The sequence below is a fragment of the Vanellus vanellus genome, assembly GCF_965231255.1.
Source record: "Vanellus vanellus genome assembly, chromosome: 13".
Taxonomy (NCBI): Eukaryota; Metazoa; Chordata; class Aves; order Charadriiformes; family Charadriidae; genus Vanellus; species Vanellus vanellus.
In genome coordinates, this window is record NC_138918.1 from 20,906,746 (window position 1) to 20,931,463 (window position 24,718).

Sequence of the window (24,718 nt, forward strand, 5' to 3'; positions counted from 1 at the left end):
GTCTGTCTGTCTGTCTGTCTGTCTCCTGGGGCTGCTTTGCCCCCGCCCCCTCCACCCTCCCCCTCACATCTGGACAGCAGCAGCTTATTTTTTTTCCTCTGCAGAGTTGCAACACACCGACTCACGGGACATTTCTCCACTGCCTGTGTCAGACCCCCCCGCAGGGAGAGGGTGGGGGGGCTTGTCCTGGCCAGAGGGGCCCTGGAACTGTGCCTGACCCCTCCTCCCATAAAGCAGATCACCTCGGAGTTGGAGAAGGAAGAGCGGATCCCTGCTGGTGATGGGGAAAGATGACCAGATCCCTGCCAGTGGTGGCGAAGGGTGACCTGATCCCCACTGGGGTTGGGGAAGGGTGACCGGATCCCTGCCAGTGATGGGGAAGGGCAACTGGATCCCCTCAGGGCTGGGGAAGGAGCTGTAGCTGTGATCGCCACAGTCTCCTCAGTGGGGTGTGACAGGGTCTGCCCTGCCCTTCCCCAAAAATGCCAGCCGGGAACACATTGGTGCCACCCACAGCCATGTCACCCTCAGCCCAAAGGCCTGAGGGACTCAAGGACAGCGGTGTCGCAAGAGCATCCCTGCTGACAGAGCCAGGCTGTGGCTCAACCTCGTCAGCCTCGGCACAGCAGCATCATCGGGATAGACAGGCCCCATCTGTGCCCCCCTCTTCCCACCAGAAATAAATACCATTTATTCAGAAGAAACCATTTTATTATTTTTTTTTCCCAAAGAAAAAAAGCAATATAAATATTAGAGTATAAAACTTGCGTGTAACACATCGACATTGGTCTATATGGGTATAAGAAGGATATAAGCATATATATAATATATAAGTATAATTCAATATTAGACACATTGAAAGGGCAAACGTGTTTCATTTCACGTACACTCGGAGCACAGACCACATGGAAAGAAGATACAGAGAAAAATTGAAAATACTGATGTCCACAAAGTAGTTACCGAGATTAAAAATAACACGCCACTAAATACACGACACTCACTACGCTACCTCAGATTGAAGATTAAAAAGAAATATAAAGACTACAATTCAGCTACAGCATTTCTAGAGGGGGGCAGGTGGCAGCTGCAGGGGACAGGGTGGGAACCGCTCCCAGCGCAGCTAGCGCCAGAGGTGGCCGGATCTGGATAAAACACGGCGGATGCTCCTGTTACCCTGGGTTTGGGGAAGGGGGGGCAGTGGGGTGGCCGCTGCCATGCTGGAGCCTGGCCAAGAGGGCTGGATCTGCTTGGGTGAGTTATGTGTTAGTGATTAAAAAGGGGAAAAACAACACACATACCCTGGGAAACCCGGGGGCCTGTTCCTGGCCACCCTGCAGCTCCTCTCCCCCCTCTGGCTACATAAAGCCCCTCTCTTCCTTCCTGGGACAGCTCAGAGCTGCTGTGAAATGGGAAGCCAGGCTGGTGCAAGGGTGATGGGCACATGGAGAAACTCTGTTCCTCATCCTTTGATTCCTTCCACGGGGTGGAAAGCCCAAAGCCAGTGGGAGCATCACCTCCTCCAGGCTGGCCTGTTGTGGTACCATGCGACCCACCCCCTTGTTGCCCTGGCTCATCAGCTTCGCAGCATCACCCTCAGTTCTCAGGTCCCTCCTCCAGATCTGGTCCCCATGCACCACCAAACCAACTGTCACTTACTCGGTTGCCAACTCTGCACCAAAGCCACGTGCTGGCAGCTCTCCCCATATAGCCCCCTTATTTGGAGTCTACACCCCAAATAAGAAGTGATGAGTTTCCCCATCCCACTTGACCAATCCCACCCCCCCCCACCCCCCCACCTCCCCCCAAGGCAGCCCCAGCACAGAGGCTTGGGCAGCTGCTGGCATGTTCACACCACACTACGTGGGCATGCGAGGACTTCTGTGGGTCTGTGGAGCTAACTGCGCTAGTGCAGGTGTGAGGTGAAGGACGTGCATGCAGACACGGTGTGCAGAAACATGAAGCATCATCCCCCCAGTCCCTTTGGTGGGGACTCGGCCAGATGGCTGCCTGAAAGGAGCCTGGCCACAGGGGAGCAAGATTCTCTTACCTTTAATTCCAGAAGAACATTGACTGTACATATAAATATTTACTGCAAAGAAGGGATGAGATGTGTCTGCTCTTCGGAGACCCCTAGAACCACTGGGGCAGCTGCCGCACACCTCGGCATGCTCCTCATTGAATTCCCTACCTCTCAGACATCAGGAGGGTGGGTTGTTTTTCTTTTTGTCTCATATTTCAGGCCATTGATGGTTGCACTTTAAAAAAAAAAAATGTTTAGGATGCAGCTTTGCCATATTCCCTTTGACTCATGCAATATAAACACTTACTTTTTTTTTTTTTTTCCAGGTAACAGGTAAGCAGGAACTGAAGCACTCCCTACCAACTTCTCAGCAACAAATCCATCACTATCATTAACTGGGGGTGAATTTTACTAATGGAAAGTTTAAAAGCAAAGATCTGGAGCATGGGCTCTAAGCTAGAAACTGCCTTTTCCTTTCCAAAAAAAACTGAGCAAAGGTCTATAAATTAAAAGATCCATGTTAAAATTATTTACACTGGGCAAACTCAAGCACAAGCCTTATGCCTTTCTCAGACTATCTGGGAGCAAATCGGATCCAAAGACGTGGCACAAGACCTTCTGCCCGTGCATATTCTAATACCCGAGGGATCGTATAAAACATTAGCAAGTATTCACAGGGCACTTGTTTGCGTTCGGTTTAGCTTCCGGATTGGTTTTCATCATGAGATCTAACAGCAGCAAGACCCTGCTCCTAGCTCTGATGATGAGGAGATACATTCGCAGTGTTTCCTACTTTTTGCATCACAAAAAAATTGACATTCGTCCTCCGGCCTGGGCTGTAGTTTGGGGGAGTGCTGGAGCCGGCTGCCCTGTAGCTCTAAGGTCTCCTTCTTCTTCTCTACTTCTTCTCCTTCTTCCCGGATTTCTTCTTGTTGCCTCCCGAGGAGCCAGCATTCTTGGCATCGCGCTTGCCAGCAGCGTTGGTGAGGGTGGCGGTGCTACCCGGGATGTAGACGTTCTGCCGGTAATCGGGGACGTGCTGCAGGGTGAACTGGGGGCCGTAGCGGGCGCTCAGCCCCATGGTGCCCGTCCCGCCGCCTAGGGTCGAGTTGCCATCAGCAGCTTCTGTGGGGGACACCAGAAGTTGGGGCAAAAGAGAAGAGTAGATCATTAGTGCCAGTCAGGGCCCACCCCAAGCCCCAGCAGCCCTGAAATGCTCTCACTGGGTGTCAAACCCAGATCTCAGTGCCACCAACCTTCACCCCCACCCCTCACTACCCTTCAGCCCTATCGCTCCACAAGACGGCTACAACGTGCATGCTGGGGAACACAGTGCAGCCGGCACGGAAATCCCTTGTTTCCATCTCACATTGTTGCCAAAGGTTTGGGTTTTGGGGCTGAAGGCAACCTCTCCTCTGCCCTTGGCAGCCACGGGGCTGCCTGGCCCTCCCTGCCTGCCCGATACCATATGCTCTGCCCCCCTCCCCAGCTGCTGCCTCCACAGAAAAACACACCACCCCCCACTCTGAAAGCCGGCCATTACAAACATATTGTTCATCCACAACCATTAGTAATGCATTAAGGGAAATCCAATATTTTTTTTTTTTTTCCGCTGCATTTAAAACCCTGCCCCCAGTATTTCTCCAGCCAGGTTTATTCAGAGAGCATGAGAGAATAAAGAAAATCCCTCCCTTGCAGTACCACAAAATGGCTCTAGGAAGCTGAGCACGAAGCATATCAATGCTGAAGCGCATCTGATGGTCCGGATCTGGGAGCAGGGGGAGGGGAAGGCAAATTCATTCCTGCCGCGTTGCAAAGCCCCAGCATGGAGAGACCAAACGCGGGGGCGGGGAAGGGCGCAGAGCCCCCCGGGATGCTGGGGCACTGCTGGAAGGCAGAGACCAGATGGAGACTGGGGGGATGCTCGGAGGCAGGGGGAGAAATGAGCGTGGGGAGGGGGGACGGCAGGGCACAAGCGATGCTGTTGCCATGAGGCACTGAGCGATCTGCTCCAGCATGACTGCCTGTGCGTGACTCAGGGTGGGATCCTTGCACAGCCCTGCTCAGAAATTATTTGCTAAAACCCTGTCTCTGCGTTGGATACTGTGGATCGCGTCTCAGCCTTTTAACTGCTTCATGCATGTGACTATGGACATGCCCTCCTGGGAGGCTGGAGAAACCCAGCAAGGGCACCTGAAGGGGCCAAGGCAGAGTCCGGGAGTGCTACTCCCTCCTTTCACAGGTGTAGAGACTGAGGGAATAAAGAAAAACAACGAGCAGAGAATGTAGGCTGGTCCTCTCATGTTTCCCCTCGCTCCAGACCGTATCTGTGCACGCCTCCGTGTTGCCTTTGCTTTCCCCTGAGCAGACGGGGGTGGCTAACCCAGCCAGAAAGCTAGACAAAAAGCTGGGCCACATCCCACCAACCCCCTGAAATTTTGCTGTGTACACATCCCCTCACAGAGGTCGGAAGTATAAAGCAACTGCAGTTTGAAAAGTTACAGCTGCTCTGCTGGAGCAGGCAGTGGAAAACACACAGCGAGTCTGAAAACAGGCAGGATATTGTGCAGCGAGGAAGGGGGATGCACAGGATGGTGTAGAAACACAGCGAAACATTGTGGGAAATGCCATTTTGCCTTCTGCATTCACTGGCAGGAGAACTTTTCTACAGTTCCCCATTAAATGGGTCCCAGACCTGGTAGGGTTTTGAGGACCTTGGTCTGGGGGAGGGATAGAGGAGATGTGCGTATACAGTTAGTGATACTTATCACTAATCCTCGCTCACCTCATCAGCAGCTTGTTTCATTAACAACCAATTCAACCCCATATCCATCAGGGTGTTACAAACCCTCATGGGGCGGCTGGAGACGTGCTGTGAGGCCAGGCTGCAGCCAGGGACTTGCTCACAGGTGGACTATGGCCTCTGGCAGCAGAGGAGAATTTTTTTCTGGGGTCTCCCAGATGGATACAGCCCAGCTGGAGGCTTGGTGGGCTTGGGCACCTTCTCCTGTGCCCTCCCTGCTGCGTGCCGCTGCCTTACTTCCCCCCTGAACCATCCCAGCTGCACTAGGGCAGCGAGAAGGCCAGGGGCTCCCAGCGGCATCCACAACAACTGGTCCCCATGAACTAGTTTGCAGTCACAGCACAGCTTTCCCGGGGGAGAAAAAGCCGCCCGCGAAGTTCCCAGCCTGCCAGTTGGTCCAGGGTATGAGCAAAGAGCTGTTTCTAGGTAACATTGACATTAAGGCTGAAAAGAAGAGAGAACAGGGACAATAGAAGTTGATAAATGGGCACCGAGCTGCTCTTGCCAAGCAGGGAGGGCGCTTCAGCTCTTGTTGCTGGAAAGGTTACGCTCAGCCTTTACCAGCAGCCAACCATTATCCAAAATGGTCCTGAGGAGTAAAAGAAGAATTTGGACTTCGGCAAAAAGTAACCAGCTAGCAGCTCGATCGCCCTTGCAAGTAGAGAGGGGGAGAGGCCAGCCGGAGGCAGCATGTGCTGCTGCAGCTGCTGGTGGGGCTTTCAGGAGAACCGAATATAGAACGACTGCCCCTGCCCGTGGGTAGTGGAGCTGGGGAGAAGGACCTCCTCGGGCTGCCTGTCTGGTCTCCTGTCGTCTCACAGCACCTCTATAAATTCTTGTTGGAAGCCAGAGTATTTTATGGACAGGATGTCTGCCCTTTAGTGTCTGGTGTCATGGAGCATGTGCTCCTTGGTCCGTCTTAGCAGCTGCCTCTGCCCCTTCAGATGGATCAAAACATTGGCTTTTCCCGTTGTTCTCAGCTGTGAGGAGGGAAGATCTGGAGGAAGAGAGCCCAGGAAGGGAGACAGAAGCCCTACAGCAGGGTCACAGCCCTGGGGGAAAACCAGCTCCCCAGGCACTCTAGCTTGGGAGGGTGATTTAACCACTGGGCAAGCACAGAGGGACCGGATGGGCAGAGAGGCTTGGCAAGGCAGGGCCAGCTCTGCCTCTTGCTGAAGTGAAGGATCACCCCGGCACAGGGTAAGAACACAAGCAGGGCATCACCAGCCCCTTCTCGGGGGGCTTCCCTAGCTCATGGAGAGGAGGACTTTCTGCCTCCCAGCTGGTCTCTGCTCAGCGCAGACTCAAGCATGGGCTTGATGCGGTGTGGTGCAAGTCATCATCGACCACCAACCACTCTGTGCGGGAGCAGCTCACCCTCGGAGGAGCGGATGAGCAAAAGGCTCAGTGCCATCACCTCTGTCACCGTGTCCCACCTGCCACCTCGGAGCTCAAACACAGCTCAGCAGTTAACAGTTAGAGATAAGGATCATTTAAATAACCAGGAAACATTACGCAACAATGGGCAGCACAAAGCTTAACGGGCAATTAGCACTGCCCCTATTTAAAGCCTGCTGCAATCAACACTATTAGCTTAATGAGTGAGAGCAGAAAAGGGGGCAGGGGGAACAGGGACCAGGGGAGACGTGCTGGTGGAAAAAGCTTGTGCTATGTCCCCAGCCAGCGCAGCAAAGGACTGGCATGGGCAAGAAAAGGATGGAGTGCGTGGAGCCATCCTCTCCCTGGGGCTGCAGCAGGGAAAGCCCTTATCTAGTGGATGGATCTGATTTAAACTAACCCCCTGGGCAGACTGAAGCCGTGGGAGAGGTTAGGACTGTTTGAGACTTGTGGATTGGGGGAGATTTGCTGTAAAAGGGGCTAGGGTTACGTGGAAGTCGGTGCTTAACCTGGAAGGGACCCGCTCAGCTCTCTGATCCTGGGGGCTGCTGGAGCAGCAGTTAGAAAAACAGCTTTATTTGCGCGTAAGGAAACCGGATCTGGAGGCACGGGGTGATGATAACCATATGCAACCCCACAGGCTATTTTCCCAAAGTCGTTTTTCAGAGCAGAGACACATTTTCACATTGTTTCTTTCCCTTGAGTGTAAACAACTCCCTTGCGCAAGAACTTCGTCCCCTTCCCTGGCCACGGCAGCTGTGTCTCCGGGCTGCCTGGTGTCTGCAGAGCGGCAAAGTTCAGTTGCAGCAGCTTTCCAAGAAAGCAACACCAAAGCCATCCCTCCTCCCCCAGATTCCTTTTCTCCCAACAGCTCAAAGGAAACATCCTAAGCATTTTGCACGGGGTTTTATGGCTGTGCTGTTGCTTCTATTTTTAAACCAAGGGGGAAAAAAACTTGGAGGTATTTATAAATAAAGGCTGTATGAAAACCAGCCTCTTTATCCATAGTGCTGCACAGAGTGATAATTGCACTTCTTTTATATAAAACCATGGAGACCACGGGTGCTTAGGAACACCCCTTCCTGCTCACCACCTGCAACATGGCACAGCCATGAACCAGAACAAAGGAGCCCAAAATGACCCCAAACCAAACCGTGGTGATTATGACTGCAAAGAGCCACCAGCTCTGGTGGTAGGGCAAAACTCGGTAAGCCCACAGCTCGGTGGAGGGACCCAGCATGAGCAAGGAGCACACACTGGTGTCTCTGGACATGAGGTTTGTTGGGGATACTGAGTCAGGCATTTACTGTATTCCTGTCCCAGCCTCTAACCATAAGCAAATCTACCTCCTCACCTTACAGCAAGTTGTAACACAACAGATATTTCATTTACTGTGTCCTTTAGTTCACAAAACATCATCTCAAGACCAGCTCTTTCATGTAACACAACCACATCCCGAGCCAGATAACATTCTGTCCAGTACACCGATAACACAGTTTGGGTGGAAGAGGTACCCCTGTCCACAGCATGCCTGATGCTGATGGCCACCTGGTATCTCCTCTGCCTGAATCCTTCCTGACCCCTCTCATCTGCAGGGTAACACAGACAGCAGTGCTTTTCCACCAGCAACTGTTGAAGAAGGACTTTTGAAGACACCCCAGTTAACCCAGATACGTAAGTCCCACCATCATCTTATCTAATGGCATGCATCTGAGACGTCTGCACGAGAGCAAGTGCTGTGCTTTTCCCACATGCAATGGAGACCAACCGTTTGCTGAAGCCAGGATCATGGCTTGGAGCATCTCTGTGTCAAACTGATTGTTCGGCCAGGCTCCACCTTCCTCTCCATTCTGGGAGCTACAGGAAAAGAAAAGAAACAGCAAGTTACTGCAGCTCTGTGAGGAGGAGTAGGCACGTCAGAGAGCATGAGAAGCCAAGGATGCAGGCTTGTCTACTGGCAGGGAGGCATTTTCAGGCTTTAAATCCTTCTACTAAATAACACTCAAGAGTCAAAACATTTTCAGAGGTCTCCATCCCTCTCCAGGCTTTTGAAGAATAACCATCAATACCAAAAGCACTTGAGGGCTCAATGGTGCTTCCAGCAACACCTACCTAACACCTGCTGACTTCAGAGACAGCCAGCACCTCATCACCTCAAAATCCCCAAAGGTGCCTTCCCACCAATATAATACCACAGAAAATGCTGGTTCTGAAGTCCCAGAGCTGCATGCACCCTTGTACAACCAGGTCCTCTGTTCCTTTTGCAGGCCATGTCAGTGGGTGACCCTTTCAAGCTATTTCAGGCTACAACCCTGGTCTGCAGCTTCATTCGTGAAACCGAGGGTGAGAAAACCCCGCAATGTGATGGGATTTGGAATCAGTATGGAGCCAGCTGCCCAGAGTCATGAAAACTGCTCTAAAGGGAATCCAGGAGCAACCTTCAGCTCTGCAGAGCCAGCAGCAAACAGTCCTGGGGAAGGTAGAGCAACAGGGATGGGAGAAAGGTGGGTGCCCACCTTGGTTCCCTGGGACTGGGGAGGGGGCGAGCACTACAGATCTGCCTGGGAAACCTCTGAGGATGCTACCAGGCTTTGGTTAAGGAGGGTTTGTGACTGAGGGTACAATCAGCAGTCTGTGCACAGTCTAACAAGCCCCGCTTTCACATTTGCCAGGTGCCAGCTGTGCTTGGCCACTGCTCACCGCTCACACTTCCTCTCCAGAGAAGTCAGGGCTGTGCTCCCAGAGCCCCCCCGGCACCTCACTGCTTCCAGCAGAGAGACCTAAGCATCTCACCAGCTTCCTGTGTCCTCCTCTGCTCTTACCCTAAGTGACCCCATTGCTCAGACCACCGGTCTCTCCTCCCCCAGCTGAGTGCTCTGACCACCCGCAGCTCTTGCTGCCCACTGGAATGCCAGAATCTGCCCCTTGGCTGTGCACTGGCTCACTTGGGACGAGGGCTGCTCCGCTCTTGCAGCTGGGAGCTTTCCAGGATTGGGATGCAGGGGGTGTGTGGAAAGCCCTTCCCCTTGGAGAGAACTGAGCCTGTTTCCCAGGCAACTGTTCAAACCACCAGGCCACAAGGCACAGAGGTTGCCTCCACCTCTACTGCCATGGACCCTTGCACCCAGACCCCAAAGCCCTGCTCAGACCCTAACGCCCCACTCAGACCCCAAAGCCCTGCTTGGACACGCTCAAGCAGCCGAGATCTCCTCCAGCTCTGGTGTATCCCGGCAGCAGCTCGATGCTTGAACACTCAGCACCCTGCATGCTGCAAATGCCAGCGTAGGCACTGCCACTGCTAACACAACATTGCATGCTGGGCGGCAGATGGGGTCTTTACCACCATGCTGAGCATCCCGCTGCCTGAGCACCCCCGATGGTTGCACCTGCTGCATCCCTCACACACAGGACAGGCTCAATATGGCCATTTCGGAAATGGGGCAGAACCACAGGCACATTCTTGATGGTGACCTTGGAGCGTGGGCAGCTACTGCCCCAGCTGCATCAAAGCTCTGCAAGAAGGGAAGCCCTGAATGCACAAGACCTTTTCCCATCTTCCCTGTGCAAATATCCTGAACACAGGAAGAAAAACTGCAGATGCGCAGGATGGATGAGGGTGCCGGTGAGCTCTGATCAGGCCCCACACAGCCTTGCTTGGTCTCACAGTTTGGCATGGACACAGTGAGGGGTATATATGGGCAAACTTCCTTTGAAACACAAGATCTGCATGAAAGGATGTGTGTATGGACACTCTCCAGTACTCTGCTGAAAATCCGGTCTTAAGCAACTTGCCCAAATACATGCGGGAATGCCAAGACCACATGACCATCCAACCCTTCCCCTTCTGCACTACCTGTCTGATCTATCCCCAGCCAGGCACACGACAGTGCTTTCACACTGATTTATCTGTGGAAGGTGCAAACAATCCCTAATATAGCAGAGGCTGCCCTGACATGACACTGCCAGCAGCGCTGCTTCTAAAATACCTGCCGTCTGCTGCAACCCAGGGCATCCCAAAAACTATTTATATCCATCCTCCGCGAGGTATGTGGTGGCACAGTTTCAAAAAGGCCAGAAGCGAGGCTTGCTCGCCTCGCAAATTGATTTCAGTGCTTTCATGATGGTTGTGCTGAGACTCCTTGGACTTGGGTACCGCTGCCCTGTACTGGGTGTCGTGCCAGTGAGCAGCATGCAGGCAGTCCAGGCAGAGAGGACAAAGGCAGGCACAGCCCCGGGGCTGCAGTGACCTGTTAATGTCACAAGCAGGGCTGGGAATAGAGCCCCGGGCTAGATCCAATAAAGGACTTAGGAACCTAAACCCCATTACAAACCTCAATCCATTCAGCCACCAGTTAACCCCAGCAGCTCCTGCCCCACTAGTTGCCCCCCTGGAGGGCAGCTGAGGTTCCCAGGCTTTTCAGGGCTGCAGAAAGCTGGCCAGCAACACCCTGGTGCCTCCCAGCCACTGCTCCTGGCTCTGAGGGTTGCCCCAGCATGTTGATGGGATCTCTAAGAATGGGGAAAGGGAAAGCACAAGGAAGTGTCAAATCCTTTTTTTTTTTCTTTAATCGTATTATTGCAGTGGTTTGAACTCTGTTTTGAAATCAGAGGCCCAGGTTCAACTCCCTCTTTGACGTGGCAGTGTCAGCATCACATTTTCCACCTCCCAAAAGACTCCTTCCTCCCCTCCCACTTCTTCAGGACATGGGCTGCACTGGACAGAAGCTCCTCCTGCCTCTGTCAAAGCCATACATCTGTGCCCTAGGACAGTGGGAACTCATGGAAGGAAAGGCTCACCCTGCAGTCAGGGTATTCACCTGGGAGGTAGCACCAGGATCCCCAGCCTCATTGAGCTCCCTAACTGGGTGGTCCTCGCTCTCCACCCCAATGACCCTTGGCCTCAGGACTGCAGGCAGGCACAGACAGGAGAGCTGGCTACTACTGAGCACAATACTTGCACAGGGCTGGGTTGGAAAGGGGGGGAAGAAGGGCCATGGTCAGTCCCTGCAGCCTGGGAAGGGGCTGAGTGACTCAGTCATGGCACAAGAGGAGTGGCTGTACAAAGAAACGTGTGGATCTTGTTCAGGTTTGACCTCATGTTTTAGAGGTGTGTGTCACCAGGGAAGGGTTACCCTGCATCACCAGTGAGCAGAGAGGTTCATCCCCAGAGGATGGGGAGACAGGCAGTGTTTCAGACCCTTTTCCTTTCTTCCGGTCCTAGAGAGGGAATGAACACATCTGAACTCACATGGTGGACTTCACTGGCCCCTGCCTTACAGTTATACCCCAGTGTCAGGGGGACAGCCAAAGCCCTACATCCCCTTAATGACCTGTGGAATCAAAAAAATCACAGATTGATTCAGATGAAGAGGCACATGAAGCACTCAGACAAATGAAGGTTGGAAGGTCTCTGGTCCACGACCACACTCAAAACAGGGCCAAGCTTTCAGCTGGATCCAACTTTTTATTAGACACTCAGGGCTCTGAGCAGTCACGTTTTGAGCGTGATATTTCTCCATCTCTCTGGCCTCCTGTTCCAGTGTTTGACCACCCTTGGGTGAAAAATGTTTCCTAACATCTACTCCAAATTTGCCTCGTTGCAGCATGTGCCCGTTCATCCTCGTCCTTTTACTATGCACCTCTGAAGACAGCAATGAGACTCTTCTAGCTGTCACACCTTGAAGCTGAAGGACCTCTCTCAGCCTCTCCTCCCCTGCCACAGACCTCTGATCCTTTTAGTGGCTCCCTTATGGCCATGTCTTTGCTGCCGTTGCAAACCCATAACCAGGCACAGAGCTCCAGGTGTGGTCCCATTAAGTGCCAAATCGAGGGCAACCATCTCTTCTCTTGACCTGCTGGCTACAATCTTACCAGTAAAACCCAGTATACAGTCAGTCTCCATCCCAGCAAGGGTGCACTGGTGACTCATGTTCAACCAGGTCCTTTTCTGCAAACCTACTGCACCCAGTGTTCCCAAATCTTGCACAAATAGGCTCAAAGCTCATCCCCATGATGCCACACAGAAAAGCTATTTTAGAAATGCCTTAGAGTTGCAAAAAACACCATTGAGCTCACTTCTTTAAGCAGGAAATTCAAGTTCCTCAATTACTTGCAGTGCAATCATCCAGAATTCAAAGGCACAGAAAAAAACAAGTGCTGTAATCTAAAAGCACCCAAAAATAACTTCTTGCATTGGAAAAAGGCACACAGCTGATGACCAGATCTGGCCATCTTCCATGACTATAGGATGGAAACGTGAATCAGAGCTGTGAATCACTGATTCAACAGTGAGCAGCCTGCCCTGCCCTGCTCCCCCCTGCCTGGGGCAGGCAGAACTCGGAGCCCCCTGCTTGCAGCACTGCTCCCCACTCGATCGCAGCCTTGGGCGCTGCTATGGGGAATCTGCCAGGAATGGGAGGGCTGGTTCCTATGGAAATGACTCCAAGGACTCGCTGTTTTTAATACAAATGCCGTTGACTCAATAGTTTTTTTTTTTTCTAAAAACCCATCCCCCATTGGATAGATTTTTTTTTTCTTCTGTTCAATTCTACTCCACACTTCAAAGCCCAGAAAAGAGCTGGCTTTCATTTTTGGGAACGTTTCCAGCATAGCTAGGACTGGAAGCAAGGAAGCAAACCCATGTTTGAGGCAAACCCAGGGATGCAGCATCTTAGGGGGCTCAAGGCATGGTGGACATGCAGCACAGGATGGGGACTATGCCAGCAGAGGCAGGTACAGCCAGTACACAATGTGCAAATGCCTTCATTAAACCTGGCTATGGGCAAATCAGGGAATGCTGAAATGAAAGGCTTGCCCTGCAGCCTTGACACAGTCCCGCTGCAAGCAGCATCGTCAGGCTGCCCCGTTATCAAGGGCTTCCACAAACATCCACCTGAGCAGCGCAGGGTGGACCCGGGTGCTTTGCTCACCAGCTATTTTGCAGCACTCCCCCCTGCCACCATATCCCTTTTTAGCTTGCACTTCGAGCACAGAATTATTCATTTCCTTGCCGGGTTGCTATGGAGCTCATCACTATGGCAGCCGAAGGCCTTGCAAACATTTATTTGCACAACTGCCCAGTGGATTCCTGTAAAATTGTTTTCCTCACTCTGCAGCTGGAAACACAAGCTGTAGCAGCACCACAACAAACTGAAGAAGTTTACTCGTGGCAGACCGGTGCTGTCAGAGCCCCAGGGGCTGGATAGGACAGCCCAGCACCCCATGGAGGAGAGCCACGCACCCTGGGGATGCCTGGCAGGGCTGCGGGCAGTGCTTGGCCTGGAGAATTTCCTGGGGCACCCTCAGCATCCTCCCTCCTCTCTCATTTGGGGTTTTCTGGCTCCTATGGCATCAGCCCCCCAGCCAGCACTGCTCCCACCCCACGGCCATGGCTGCTCCCAGGCTTTCCCACACCATGGATGTAGCTGGGGTTTGTTTCTCCTCACAGCTCTTTCACTCCTGTTTTCTCCCCAGCTCTGGCTGCTGCTCCCACCCTCCCATCACCTCCCCCAGCAGCCTGGCTGGGGCAGCACTCTGCCCTCCCCTCCCATCTCATCTCCCAGGACCGGGGGGGGGGGGTGGGGGGGTGGTTGTATCTTCAAGGCCATTCTTCCAGCCCCATTCCCAGGCAGCCCCTGGTTCTCCCAGGCTGCCCCCTGTGCCTAACCTCCCCTACACGGCTGTTTCCTCTCTCCCAGTTTCCTCTAAGCCCTCCCTCCCCCCTCCTGCCACCTCCTACACACAGCTCCAGACGGAGGCAGCAGCAGAAGTAAAATCTCAGCCTGTGCGTTTCTCGGCTGGCAAAGTGACAAGCACAAGGGAACGGATCCATCCCTGCCGGTGCCGAGTCTCCGCTGCACTCAAGGCGTGCTGGGGACGCAGCCCCAAGGCTGGAGATGCAGCCCCAGGGCCAGCATTCCTCTGTCCCACCATTCACGCCAGCCTCCCACAGCCCCAGCCCACCACCCCACCACCTCCCCCAGCCTCTAGAAAAATAGAACCAGCTCCAAAATTGCCACAATTTCCTGCCCTTCTCTCTTCCTTAACAGAGGATGCTGCTGGCCCTTCCCCCACGCTCCCTAGGCTCCACACATTCCCTGCCGCTTCTGTAATGCAATTACAGGGGCTGGAGAGGACCTGGATGAGGCCCAGCTTTAAGATCATGACTTTGCAAAGATGGGATTGAACAATGTTAGCAGGCAAGCAGGGGGAAGATTTGCAGCCTCCCAAAGCACCCGTGAGTCGTTATTTCCAGCCAGTAGAGCTGTTGGGACACTGCTCTGCCAGGTGGAGGCAGAACAAAAGGCCATGATGTCTCTAAACTGGGGACCAGAGGCAGTATCCCCCCCTCCCAGGGACTCTTCCAGCCCTCCTGGATGAGCTGGAGCTGAAATCAGTATTATTTCACCCAGCCCATCCTGCCGCCGTCCATGCTCTAAACATGCAGGGAAGGATATTTTGAGAAATTCTTTGGAAAGGTTATTGTGCCTATTTGTCGGATCCCTGTGCCTCCACAGCCGGCCATGGCATGCGCTCAGCTGCGCAGGAAGCAGATGGAGACAGAAAAACTAAACTGATACACGTAGCACCTGCTAATTTACCTAAAATAGCATTTCTATACATAACACTGTGGTGATGAAACTCCTGATATTCTGGGGGCTTTCCAGAATGAGAAGCGCGTCCCATCGCTAGGATATTTCCCTTTTTCCATAAAAGACTCTCCAGCTTTTGTCCCGCCTGGCAGGAGCCGGGTGGCTCAGACTTCAAGGGCCATCACAAATGCAGATAAAGTGATTATTGGCCCAGGATGGTCAATAAGGGAAGGAAACATTCAGCTGAAGAGGGCTATGTGACCTAGGAAAAAGTCCATATAGTGAAGCTGCTCAGATTTGGGATGATTTTGGCCAAAAGGGTGAACCCTGCAAACAGGAGTGCTCACTGGCATCGTGCACAGCACAGGGGACCAGCTCTGTGGTCTCCTAACTGTGGAAGGGGAGGTGGAGTGGAACTGGGACACATTGCAACAAAACCTTCAGCTTCCAGTTTCAGGATCGGCTCAGCTCTGCAGGAAGCAGGGGAAAGGAAATCAGTTATCCGGGGACAACTCCTGCTCCCAGCGTCAAAACAGTTCCTGCCTGTCCCAGCACCCCAAATACACTCCAAAATTGCAGTGTGGGGCTGTAGCCCATGCTCAGAGCAAAGCCAGGCTCTCAGTAGCCTCGCAATGCTTTAAAGCAGTGTTTTCTCTGCAGTGTTTGATATGAAACCACAGTCATAGAATCATAGAATCATTTAGGTTGGAAAAGACATTTAAGGTCATTGAGTCCAACCACCAACCTAACACTGCCAGGTCCACCACTAAACCATTCCCTAAGCACCACATCTACATACCATTTAAATACCTCCAGGGATGGTGACTCAACCACTTCCCTGGGCAGCCTGTTCCAATGCTTGACAATCCCTTCTGTGAAGAAATTTCTCCTAATATCCATCCTAAACCTCCCCTGGCGCAATTTCAGGCCATTTCCTCTTGTTACTTGGGAAAAGAGACCAACTTCCCCCTCTCTACAACCTCTTTTCAGGTAGTTTTAAAGAGCAATAATGTCTCCCCCAAGCCTTCTTTTCTCCAGGCTAAACAACCCCAGTTCCCTCAGCCACTCCTCATAAGACTTGTACTCCAGACACTTCACCAGCTTCGTTGCTTTTCTTTGGACATGCTCAAGCACCTCAAAGTCGTGAGCCACCAAGTGGTCTTTAACCTTTCTTGTTTCAAGACCCACCAGGGCAACACCAAACCTGGCATATGCAACTATTTGGCCCGTCCATGGCTTCCTCCAAGGTGTTTACTGGGCAAAAGACACACAAACATGCTGGAGGGTGGCATGGGCTGCATCATAGGGCATGAAAAACTGCCTCAAATACTTCCCCAAAAAAAGCAACTTCTCTCCCAGGCTCCCCAGGACTTGGCACAAGCTGGTGCTTTGAGCTCTGCAGCCCCATAGGTTTTGTCAGGGGGGAAAACCTTCAGAGCAGAGCTCCTTTCCTAGCACAACTCCATCTTCACTCAGGGGTCCGCAGCCCACATTAAAGTGCAGCAGCTCTCAATCTTAGGGGAGCTCTGTGCCACTTCAATTATGGCTGTTCCTACAAAGCAATGACCCCAAAGGGATTGCCAGAGAGTGCTGTGATTTTTCAGGCTGCCAGGCTCCACTCACACCTTTCTGAGGCCCCAGGGTGGCAGCTGAGAGCAGCCGAGAGCAGCTCCACACTCCGTGTGCTGCAGGAGCCCTGGAGGAATCATTCAATACTCAAGCATCTTCAAAGGCAGATGAATGCAAATGAGCCAGAACAAGCAGTAATTTTAGCCTGAAGACTGTTATATCTCTTTTGATTCACCTGAAAAACATGTGGACCCTGACTTGGCAAAATGAATACCACTGTTGGCTTCAACCCTTGAGAGTATTTGGGATGGAAACGCAAGGATTATAATTATTTCCTAAACTTCCCAAGGTGTCAGTTCTTTCTGATGCTCCTCTTGCCCCTGACAACAATGACCTGAGGGTGGGAAGTCTGCACAGACCAGAAGTGCCAGCAGTTGCTCCCAGGGCTCCTGGCCTTCCCCAGGAACTGTGATGCCACCAGCTGTGGTGCATGTCCCAGTAGCACATTCTCCAGGTGACATTGTCCTGACAATGGTCTGCTTTTCCCTTTCTCGGCCTGTTTCCCCCCACTGCCCATATGCTTGTTCAATTACTCCCAGCTTCTGGAAGCTGTTGAGTGGTTTCAACCAGATCCAACGGCCAGGTGGAAGTTTCTGACTCTTCTATGACTTGTATGAAAAATCAACAGAGAAGGACCCTCATGATGTCTCCTGCTAGGGAAAGGCTGAGTTACCAGCCGTGCTTGGCCCACTAGCTCGCCTGTCACTGCCCATCATCACATGGGTGGCTGGAAATTGCAAAAGCTGCTTGTTTTGCTGCTGGTTCAGACTTGGGTGCACCCTGGGATGCTGTGTGGGATGGCAGTGGTGCTGGGGAGGGGCTCAGAGAAAGCAGGATGCTGGAGATGCGGTGGGGAATGGAGAAAGAAGTGTAGGGAGCGCCTCACTGCAGGGTGCACAGGATGGTAGCAAAAACATATATCATGGTGGGAAATACCAGGGACCTGTACAGGCTGGAGGACAGTCTCATGAAGTTCATGAGTCTCATGAAGTTCAACAAGGCTGAGTGCAAGGTCCTGCAGCTGGATCAGGGCAATCACCAGTATCAGCACAGACTGTGGGCTGAATGGATTGAGCGCAGCCCTGTGGAGAAAGACTTGGGGGTACTGGTAGATGAAAAATGGGACATGAGCTAGCACTGTGCGCTTGCAGCCCAGAAATCCAGTCGTGTCCTGGGCTGCATCATCAGCACCGTAGCCAGCAGGTCGAGGGAGGTGATTCTCTCCCTCTACTGTGCTCTCCTGACACCCTCCCTGGAGCATTGCATCCAGCTCTGGGGTTCCCAGCACAAGACAGATGTGGACCTGTGCAAGTGGGTTCAGAGGAAGCCACAGAAATGGTCAGAGGGCTGGAACAGCTCTGCTATGTAGAGAGAATGAGAGAGTTGCGGTTGTTAAGCCCGGAAAAGAGAAGGCTCTGAAGAGATTTTATCATACCTTTCAATACTTAAAGGGAGGTTTATATGAGAGAGAAAGACCTTCTACCAGGGCCTGTCATGACAGGACAAGGGGCAACAGTTTTGAACTGAAAGAGGGTAGGGTTAGGTTGGACATAGGGAAATGTTTTACGATGAGGGTGGTGAGACACTGGAACAGGCTGCACAGAGAAGTTGTGGAAGTGTTCAAGGTCAGGTTGGACCCTGGGCTTTGAACAATCTGATCTAGTGAAGGATGTCCCTGCCTATGGCGGGGGGGAGAGGGTGTGAGTGGATGATCTTTGAAGGTCCCTTCCAACCTAAACTAGTCTGTGATACTATGAAAACATGCCAGAAGAGCCACGTGGGTCCTGAGTGGGAAAGAGGGGTCACAGCCACAGGGACCCGTCTCTGCAACTCAGCAGTAGCACTGGAGGGGAGGGAGAGGACTGCTGCAGGCTGCAGCTTGGCTGTCGCCTCTGCCCAGCATGTGCCAGTTTTCACAACATGTTCAATGACCGAGTGAAGAGAAGGTAAATCTGTCAGTATTTGCCCAGACATCTCCACTGGTGCGTGTGCCTTATAGCACTTGCTGCTGTATGCACTATAATGTTACACAAACTTGCAACGTAAATTCCTATGGGGTTACAACACCCGCAGACACCCCTGTGTCTGCTGGGTTAGCAAGTTTTGGGGTTTTTTTTTGAAGGACTTGCTGAATCCTGCATCTGTGGCCAGTTGTCTTTCTGCTGTGTATCCACCCCCGTGCTGCGTAAGCCCATGAATGTCCACGTCCCCCTCTGCCTCTGTCCTCTGCCCCAGCTGCTGTGTGCTCTGGGGTGTCCCACCCAGATACATACATACAGGGTCCCCTTGGTGGGAGCAGGTCCTGCTACACTGGGGTGCTGCTGTCACGTGACATCCCAAAAACACACCAGAAGCCCCCCAAGCTGCAGCCTCCCTTTGGCAGTACCTGCATGCTCTGAGCACCAAAAGCACTCCTGAGAACGTTTAAGGACTATCCTTGGCACACTTTTTTTCCTCTCCCCATCCCCCACCATGCACAGGCAGGCTGCCATCAGTCCTGTGAGCCCGACTCTTGAAGCTCAGGCGTGAAAACAAACCAAAGACTGAAAAAAACTTCCTTTCCTTCATAGCTCTTCTGTGGGTGCTGCTGCAGTATCTCCACTGTCAGCCCCAAACCCTTTCTGCTGCGCTCTCCCTCCCTCTGCACAGCCTGGGGGACAATGGCCAGGGTCAGACAGGGCTGCTCTGATGCTGTTTAATGGGCGAGTGAAGCGAACATCGCTATTGGCCGTGTTCAGCCTGGGAGGGGGAGCCTGGCTCGCAACCAGTTAGAAACCAGTAACACAGGGAGATTAAGGATTAGAGAAAATAAATGGGGGGCAGGGTGTGAAATAGCACTCTATATCCTCTTTGAATGTTTTGCCTTTCCCTCCCCTGGTGTGACTGGAGATTCTCACACTGCTCCCCACCTCCTTGTAAGTGCCCCACCACAGTCCCTGGGGTGCCTCCTGCCTGGGATCTCCTTCTAGCCTACACGCACGGCCTGAGATTGTCCACACTCCTCCCACAAGCTGCCCAGGACACACCAGCTCTTCCCACCCCAGGATGTCCCACCCTCCCGTGCCCACCTGTGAACAACACAGAACCCTCCCCACTCCTCCAAGAGGGAAATCCTGACTTGAACCCGGTGTTTTCTTGAATTAACCATCACACAGAGATCAAAACAAAGAGCTGCCAGCCAGGCAAGTACCTCTGGTGACTAGCGAAATAGCAGTGACATGGGTTTCTCGTACCAGTCCCAGTCTCTGCATTCTCCCTCCATACGCCACCCCCCCCCCCCCCCCCAGGGAAAACCCTTGCTGACAGTCCCACAGGGATGTCCTGCAATGCTGCTGGACTGTACATTGGACAATTCAACACTGTAATCTCCACTATAGCCACTGATCTGATTTGTCTGGGAATAGCATCTGCTGCTCGGTATCATTCTGTATTCATTTACATTTGCCCAGAGACAGCACAGGGGTTGGTTGTTGTTGTGGGGTTTTTTTAAACAAAATACAAACATAATTACATGAATTAATCTATCCTCCTGTTTCTCCCAAACAAGATTAGTTGAGAATCACTCTACTCAGGTCTGACTCCCTACCACATTTTAAAATGATATTGTCTGAGCTCTTATTTCCTGAGCATGTGCACCAGAGCTCTCCTGTGTTTCAGAACAAAGAACAAATTCTCTTTGTTGTCCCGTAACAGTGCTCTGAATGCAGCAATGTACAAGATCAAGAGATGGTCCCTGCCTTGCTGAGCTTACCCTGAGTTTTGCCTGGTTCCAAGTGCTCGGAGACATGTGGGATTTTGTTTTGGTGGGCAGGGCTATGCTGAGAAAAGACAGGATTGTTCCTTTCTCCAAATCCCAGGAAGACAGCAAAGGGGAAATCACAACATAGGTTTAAGCCTGCTCTCTGGCTTTGGGTCCGTATCGGACTCCCTCCGGGATCCATTCAAACCACTAGCCTAAGCTGCCTCATCTTCATTGCTATTTAATTTGGGTCAGGCAAATGCAGTTAAGAGCACATCCCTTCTTTTTGTTTTCAGCTAAAAGGTGGCCTGTGTTCCCCACGTGCCAAGCAGAGAGCCCTGCAGTTCGTAGAGCTAACGGTGCTAGAGTGGTTCACTTGTCAACAGCAGACACAGTTGTACATGAGCAAACATTGGAAAGAGTAACAGCGGTCAGAGCCTGGGCAGCTGCCCTTGCACCCTCTTTAATACCTTTACTACCACCCAGTGCCTGGGGAATTCACACACCACATACCAAAATGCTGGGGAGAGCATGGGAAGAGAACAACGGGGATCAGACTGCTCTCCAGGATCTGCTTGTTTGATCACCAGAGAGATGTCAGTGCTGGGCACTGAACGTATGAGAGCACTTTCTATTTCCATCCTTTAGTATTGTAACACGGGTTTAGAATAAAAACATCTCCCTTGATTTAATTTAAAACAGGATAAAGGAAACAGAAAAAAAAAGTCAGCAAGAGCCTGTCTCATTGCAAATGTGGACTCTGCGCACAGGCAGGTGAGGAAAAACAGCAGGAATTAAAATTCACTGAGTTATTTCAGTATCAGTCCGTGCTTGGGCAAAGCCCCTATCCAAACCCAGGGCCAGCCTGAGCAGCCCATGCTATGGGAACCCCTTCCACCACAGGCACTAACACAAGCTGCTGGTGGCTTTTTCAGGGACTACCATTGGTCACATAGACCATCAGGGGTAACATCACAGCTTGTGCAGCAGAACCAACATGTGGTGCTACATCAGCTCCCCCCCGAATGAAAGGCTGCCTTTCCTCCTGCCCTGTCTCTTCCCACTCTACATGCTGCTGCTCCCATTTAGGCATTGGGAGGGGGCTGGAGCTTGTAAAGAGCTTCAGGCAGAGGCTGCGGTGAGGGTGACTGTCCCATGACCTGAGAAAAGGTCCCTGTCACTGAGTTAAGTAGGTCTGCAGTGCATCAGCGCTGTGCCTTGAAGAGTTCCGGCATGATGCTAGAAGAGGGAGCAATGCTGTGCTGGGGCTCATTTACTCACTTCTTGTAGCAAAACTATTACAGCTGCTCTAGTGCACTTCTGCATTAATGCATCTTTCCAGTTAATTGTCATTTGAACTAGAGCGTAAACGGTTAGAAAGATTTTTCTTGATTAAAATGTTGTCAGTGATGGGAAATGCAACAGAGCTCTGACAAAACAGTTCCAGTGATAGCCTTGTTGTTGAAGTCCCTGGCTCTTTTCTAGTGGGAATGCTTTATACACTTTACATCAACCCCTCACTCCATTTTGCCTTTATCGGCTAGAAGAGCCTAATAACAAAGTTTAATTGCTGCAGCAAGTTAGCTATAGTAGTCTATTAATTTTCTGTTAAGCTAAGTTATCCAGCCAGACCCAGAGAAAGACTCAGCCACAACCAGCTGCTGCTGCTGCTGCAGATGTTTAACTGCAAGCTCCAACACCAAAATCCAGGACCCAATGCTCCCTGTGGCACTGTTTAAACCTTCACGGGAGCTGCCCAAGTGGCCCCCAGGAACAACAAAGGACAGACACATGAGCTCCGCTTTTTTCTACAGAGATACGGTGCCTGAGCCAGCCAGCCAAGGAAGCACAGCAGCCAAATTTACTCCTGGTTGCTCCAAGGGTATAATCCTTGGATATATCCCAAGAGACACAATCTTTTCACATCTAAATTATCTTGCAGCCAGTTTCCTCATACACAATAACCTCTGGTTGGGGTATTCACAGAGGAAGGTGGACTCCCAATTTAAGTCCTTTCTTACTCTGATGGAACTCAAGGAAGTTCACCCTCTGAAGAGGATCCCTGCCCCCGCCTATGAACCAGGAATAAAGACAGGAGAGGCGCACAGCACCTGCTCAACGTTTTATTGTCAACACTTTCTCACTGTGTACCAATAAAAGCAAACTTTGTTGGGTCAGAGGCAAGAGGACGCACAGTCAAGAGAGGGGTACTCACTTGGGAGGCAGGTCTCTGCTCTGCTGCCAGGGGTTCTTATCTTTTTGGCATTGCACGTAAATTGACAAAAATTCAGCTGTGGTTTTGAGAGCAAGACCAGACCTTAGGAGACCTCCTTCTTGTCAGCCTCCTGACTCACTAGGTTTAATTTCTTGTTCCTTAGCCTCCCTCTGTCCTATTGCCCAGCTCCAGTGGGAAGCATGCAGAGGGTTCCTCACCTGGATGAACCACCCCATGTTAGTGATGGCACTTCCCAAGGAATGAAAGAAAGGTTCCAAACACCCCAACAAATGGAATTGGATCTGGGGCTCCCAGCCCTGATTCAGCCAGACTAAGCCACAGGGGAAAGCACATACTGTGGTATTTCATGAGGTATCTGCTCCTGCTGAGTAACATGTAGCTGGGACATGTTTCTCTAGAGGGGCCTTTGGGGACCTGGGACTCATCCACTCAACTTCTGGCTGGCACAGGGGCTTACACAGTGGTTTGCACTTGGTGCTCAAGCCAGAGAGGCAATACACTTCAGCAGCACAGAGCTCGAGGTTCCATGGCTGGTAAATGGATTCACACAGTGATTTCCAGTAGCCTCTGTCCAAGGGGAGGAATCAAGATTTTGGACTGAGAATCTAGTCTAAATGCTCAAAATCCACTTTAGAGAAGAAGCCTTTCTCTGTGAAGCATGTTTTCCAGTTCTTTAAGCATCTCACAACTTGGAGATCCCCACTGTTCCTGACTGTCCTTCTTGAGCTGCAGACACCAAAACCAGGCACACCATTGGAAACAACAGCTGTCACACCATCATCAAACAGAGCTGACATAGAAACAGCCCTATTTCTGACTCTGGCTGGACATTTCTACCAATGACAGGGAACACCCATCCTCAGAGCTGGCAGTCGAGGACTTTCCAGCACTGAAAGTGGCACACAAAGGAAAGAAAACTTCACCAGACACATAAATAGAGAAAGATGCACTTACCCACTTGTTCCAGGTCTCTGGGTCTGAGAGAAGCGCCAGTCTGTGTTAGGCTGAGCTTGCTGCAGAGAAAATAGGAGAGTTTTAATACCTCTATTCTTGCCTTTGAAAATGAAAGCGAACTGATCCTGGATTATTTCAGTCTGGAATATCAGCGTGTTCTTTCCAAGTAAGGAAAATCAATTAGAACAAAAGGAAAGATTCCCCCCCCCTTCCTGCGTATTTCTGAAACAGCATGAATACCAAAAAAGCATGACAAAAACTGTTCAGCGAATAATCTTCCAAAGCAGCTCAGGAAACCAGGCTGTGAAAGAAATGAAGCATGAAATAAACTGATAAGGGCTTCAGTTCAGCAGGAGCAATGGTACCAAAGTAATGAGCTTGGAGGAGTGAGGGGGTGGGGGTGGCAGAGTTAATTGAAACTGAGAAAGATGCTCTTAAAGCCAGAAGGTAAAATGATAACAGACCTTCCTAATCTGTCCTTGTTCTGTCCTGAAAAAGGCCTCCCTGAGATCTTAATTTCACACATTATATTTGAATTACTTTTCCTAGATGCTGTGGCCTCAGACCATTACAATATTTTTCTGTCCACAGACAAAATAATAAACTTCCGACAGCAAAAGAAAAAAAAAATATTATTTGTTTAGGAGACACAATAAACTTCAGACACAGCAGCACACTTTGTAACTTCATTAGGAAGCCCTCGTATCGCTTTCTGCCCGTGTTGTTTTACAGAATCACAGAATCGCAGAATTTTACCAGCAGACAATGAATACTCTGTAAACGAGGAAGGACAAGAAGCAGGCTTGTATATTCCTGTTTGAATCACGCCTTTGTGAAGGGCACTAAATAGCAGAACTGTTTTCTGTCTGGAAGACACATACTTCCGAAAAATCATAATCATCTTAATTAACTCCAGAATGTTAACATACTACCTGGAAAGGACAACATTTCCCTCAGTTACCTTAGAAATCAGCAGTTTATAGTCCATACAGTGGAACATCACTTTTATAGGATTATTCTGCTTGTACATGCAATTACTAAGGAAAAGTGAAGACGGGTACAGCTGACCTAGATTTTTATTTAGTAGATGTGATTTCACTAATTTCTCTACAGCTTTGATGATTCTCATGAAAGAATATATTAGAATAAATTACTCCCTTAAAATAGAGTCCCCACTGCTACCCTTGCTGCACGCAAATTAAGCTGCTTAAATGCTGGCACTCCAGATTTCAGATACACAGTTTTGCACGCACTGACACACAATCCTGCACTAGATAAGCCCTTCCCAATCTATATTTTGAATTCCTGTTGTAATTACCACTTTCAAATTTAGGGCAGGCATTTATGA

The 24,718-nt window shown here is 51.1% G+C and overlaps 1 protein-coding gene across 4 annotated transcripts in view; it reads right to left on the reverse strand.

The window, feature by feature from the left end:
- Window positions 1-1,834: 1,834 nt before the first annotated feature.
- LOC309677152 (protocadherin gamma-C3-like) overlaps window positions 1,835-24,718 on the reverse strand; it is a gene marked incomplete at its 5' end in the record, with an annotated part of 63,193 nt that continues 40,309 nt past the window's right edge. For all 4 annotated transcript variants that reach the window (XM_082489899.1, XM_082489900.1, XM_082489897.1 and 1 more), the window contains 3 exons: window positions 1,835-3,145; window positions 7,990-8,078; window positions 23,371-23,429. In XM_082489899.1, coding sequence (XP_082346025.1) covers window positions 2,919-3,145; window positions 7,990-8,078; window positions 23,371-23,429 — 375 coding nt within the window. In that variant the 3' untranslated portion in view covers window positions 1,835-2,918. The remainder of the gene's footprint in view (window positions 3,146-7,989; window positions 8,079-23,370; window positions 23,430-24,718) is intronic.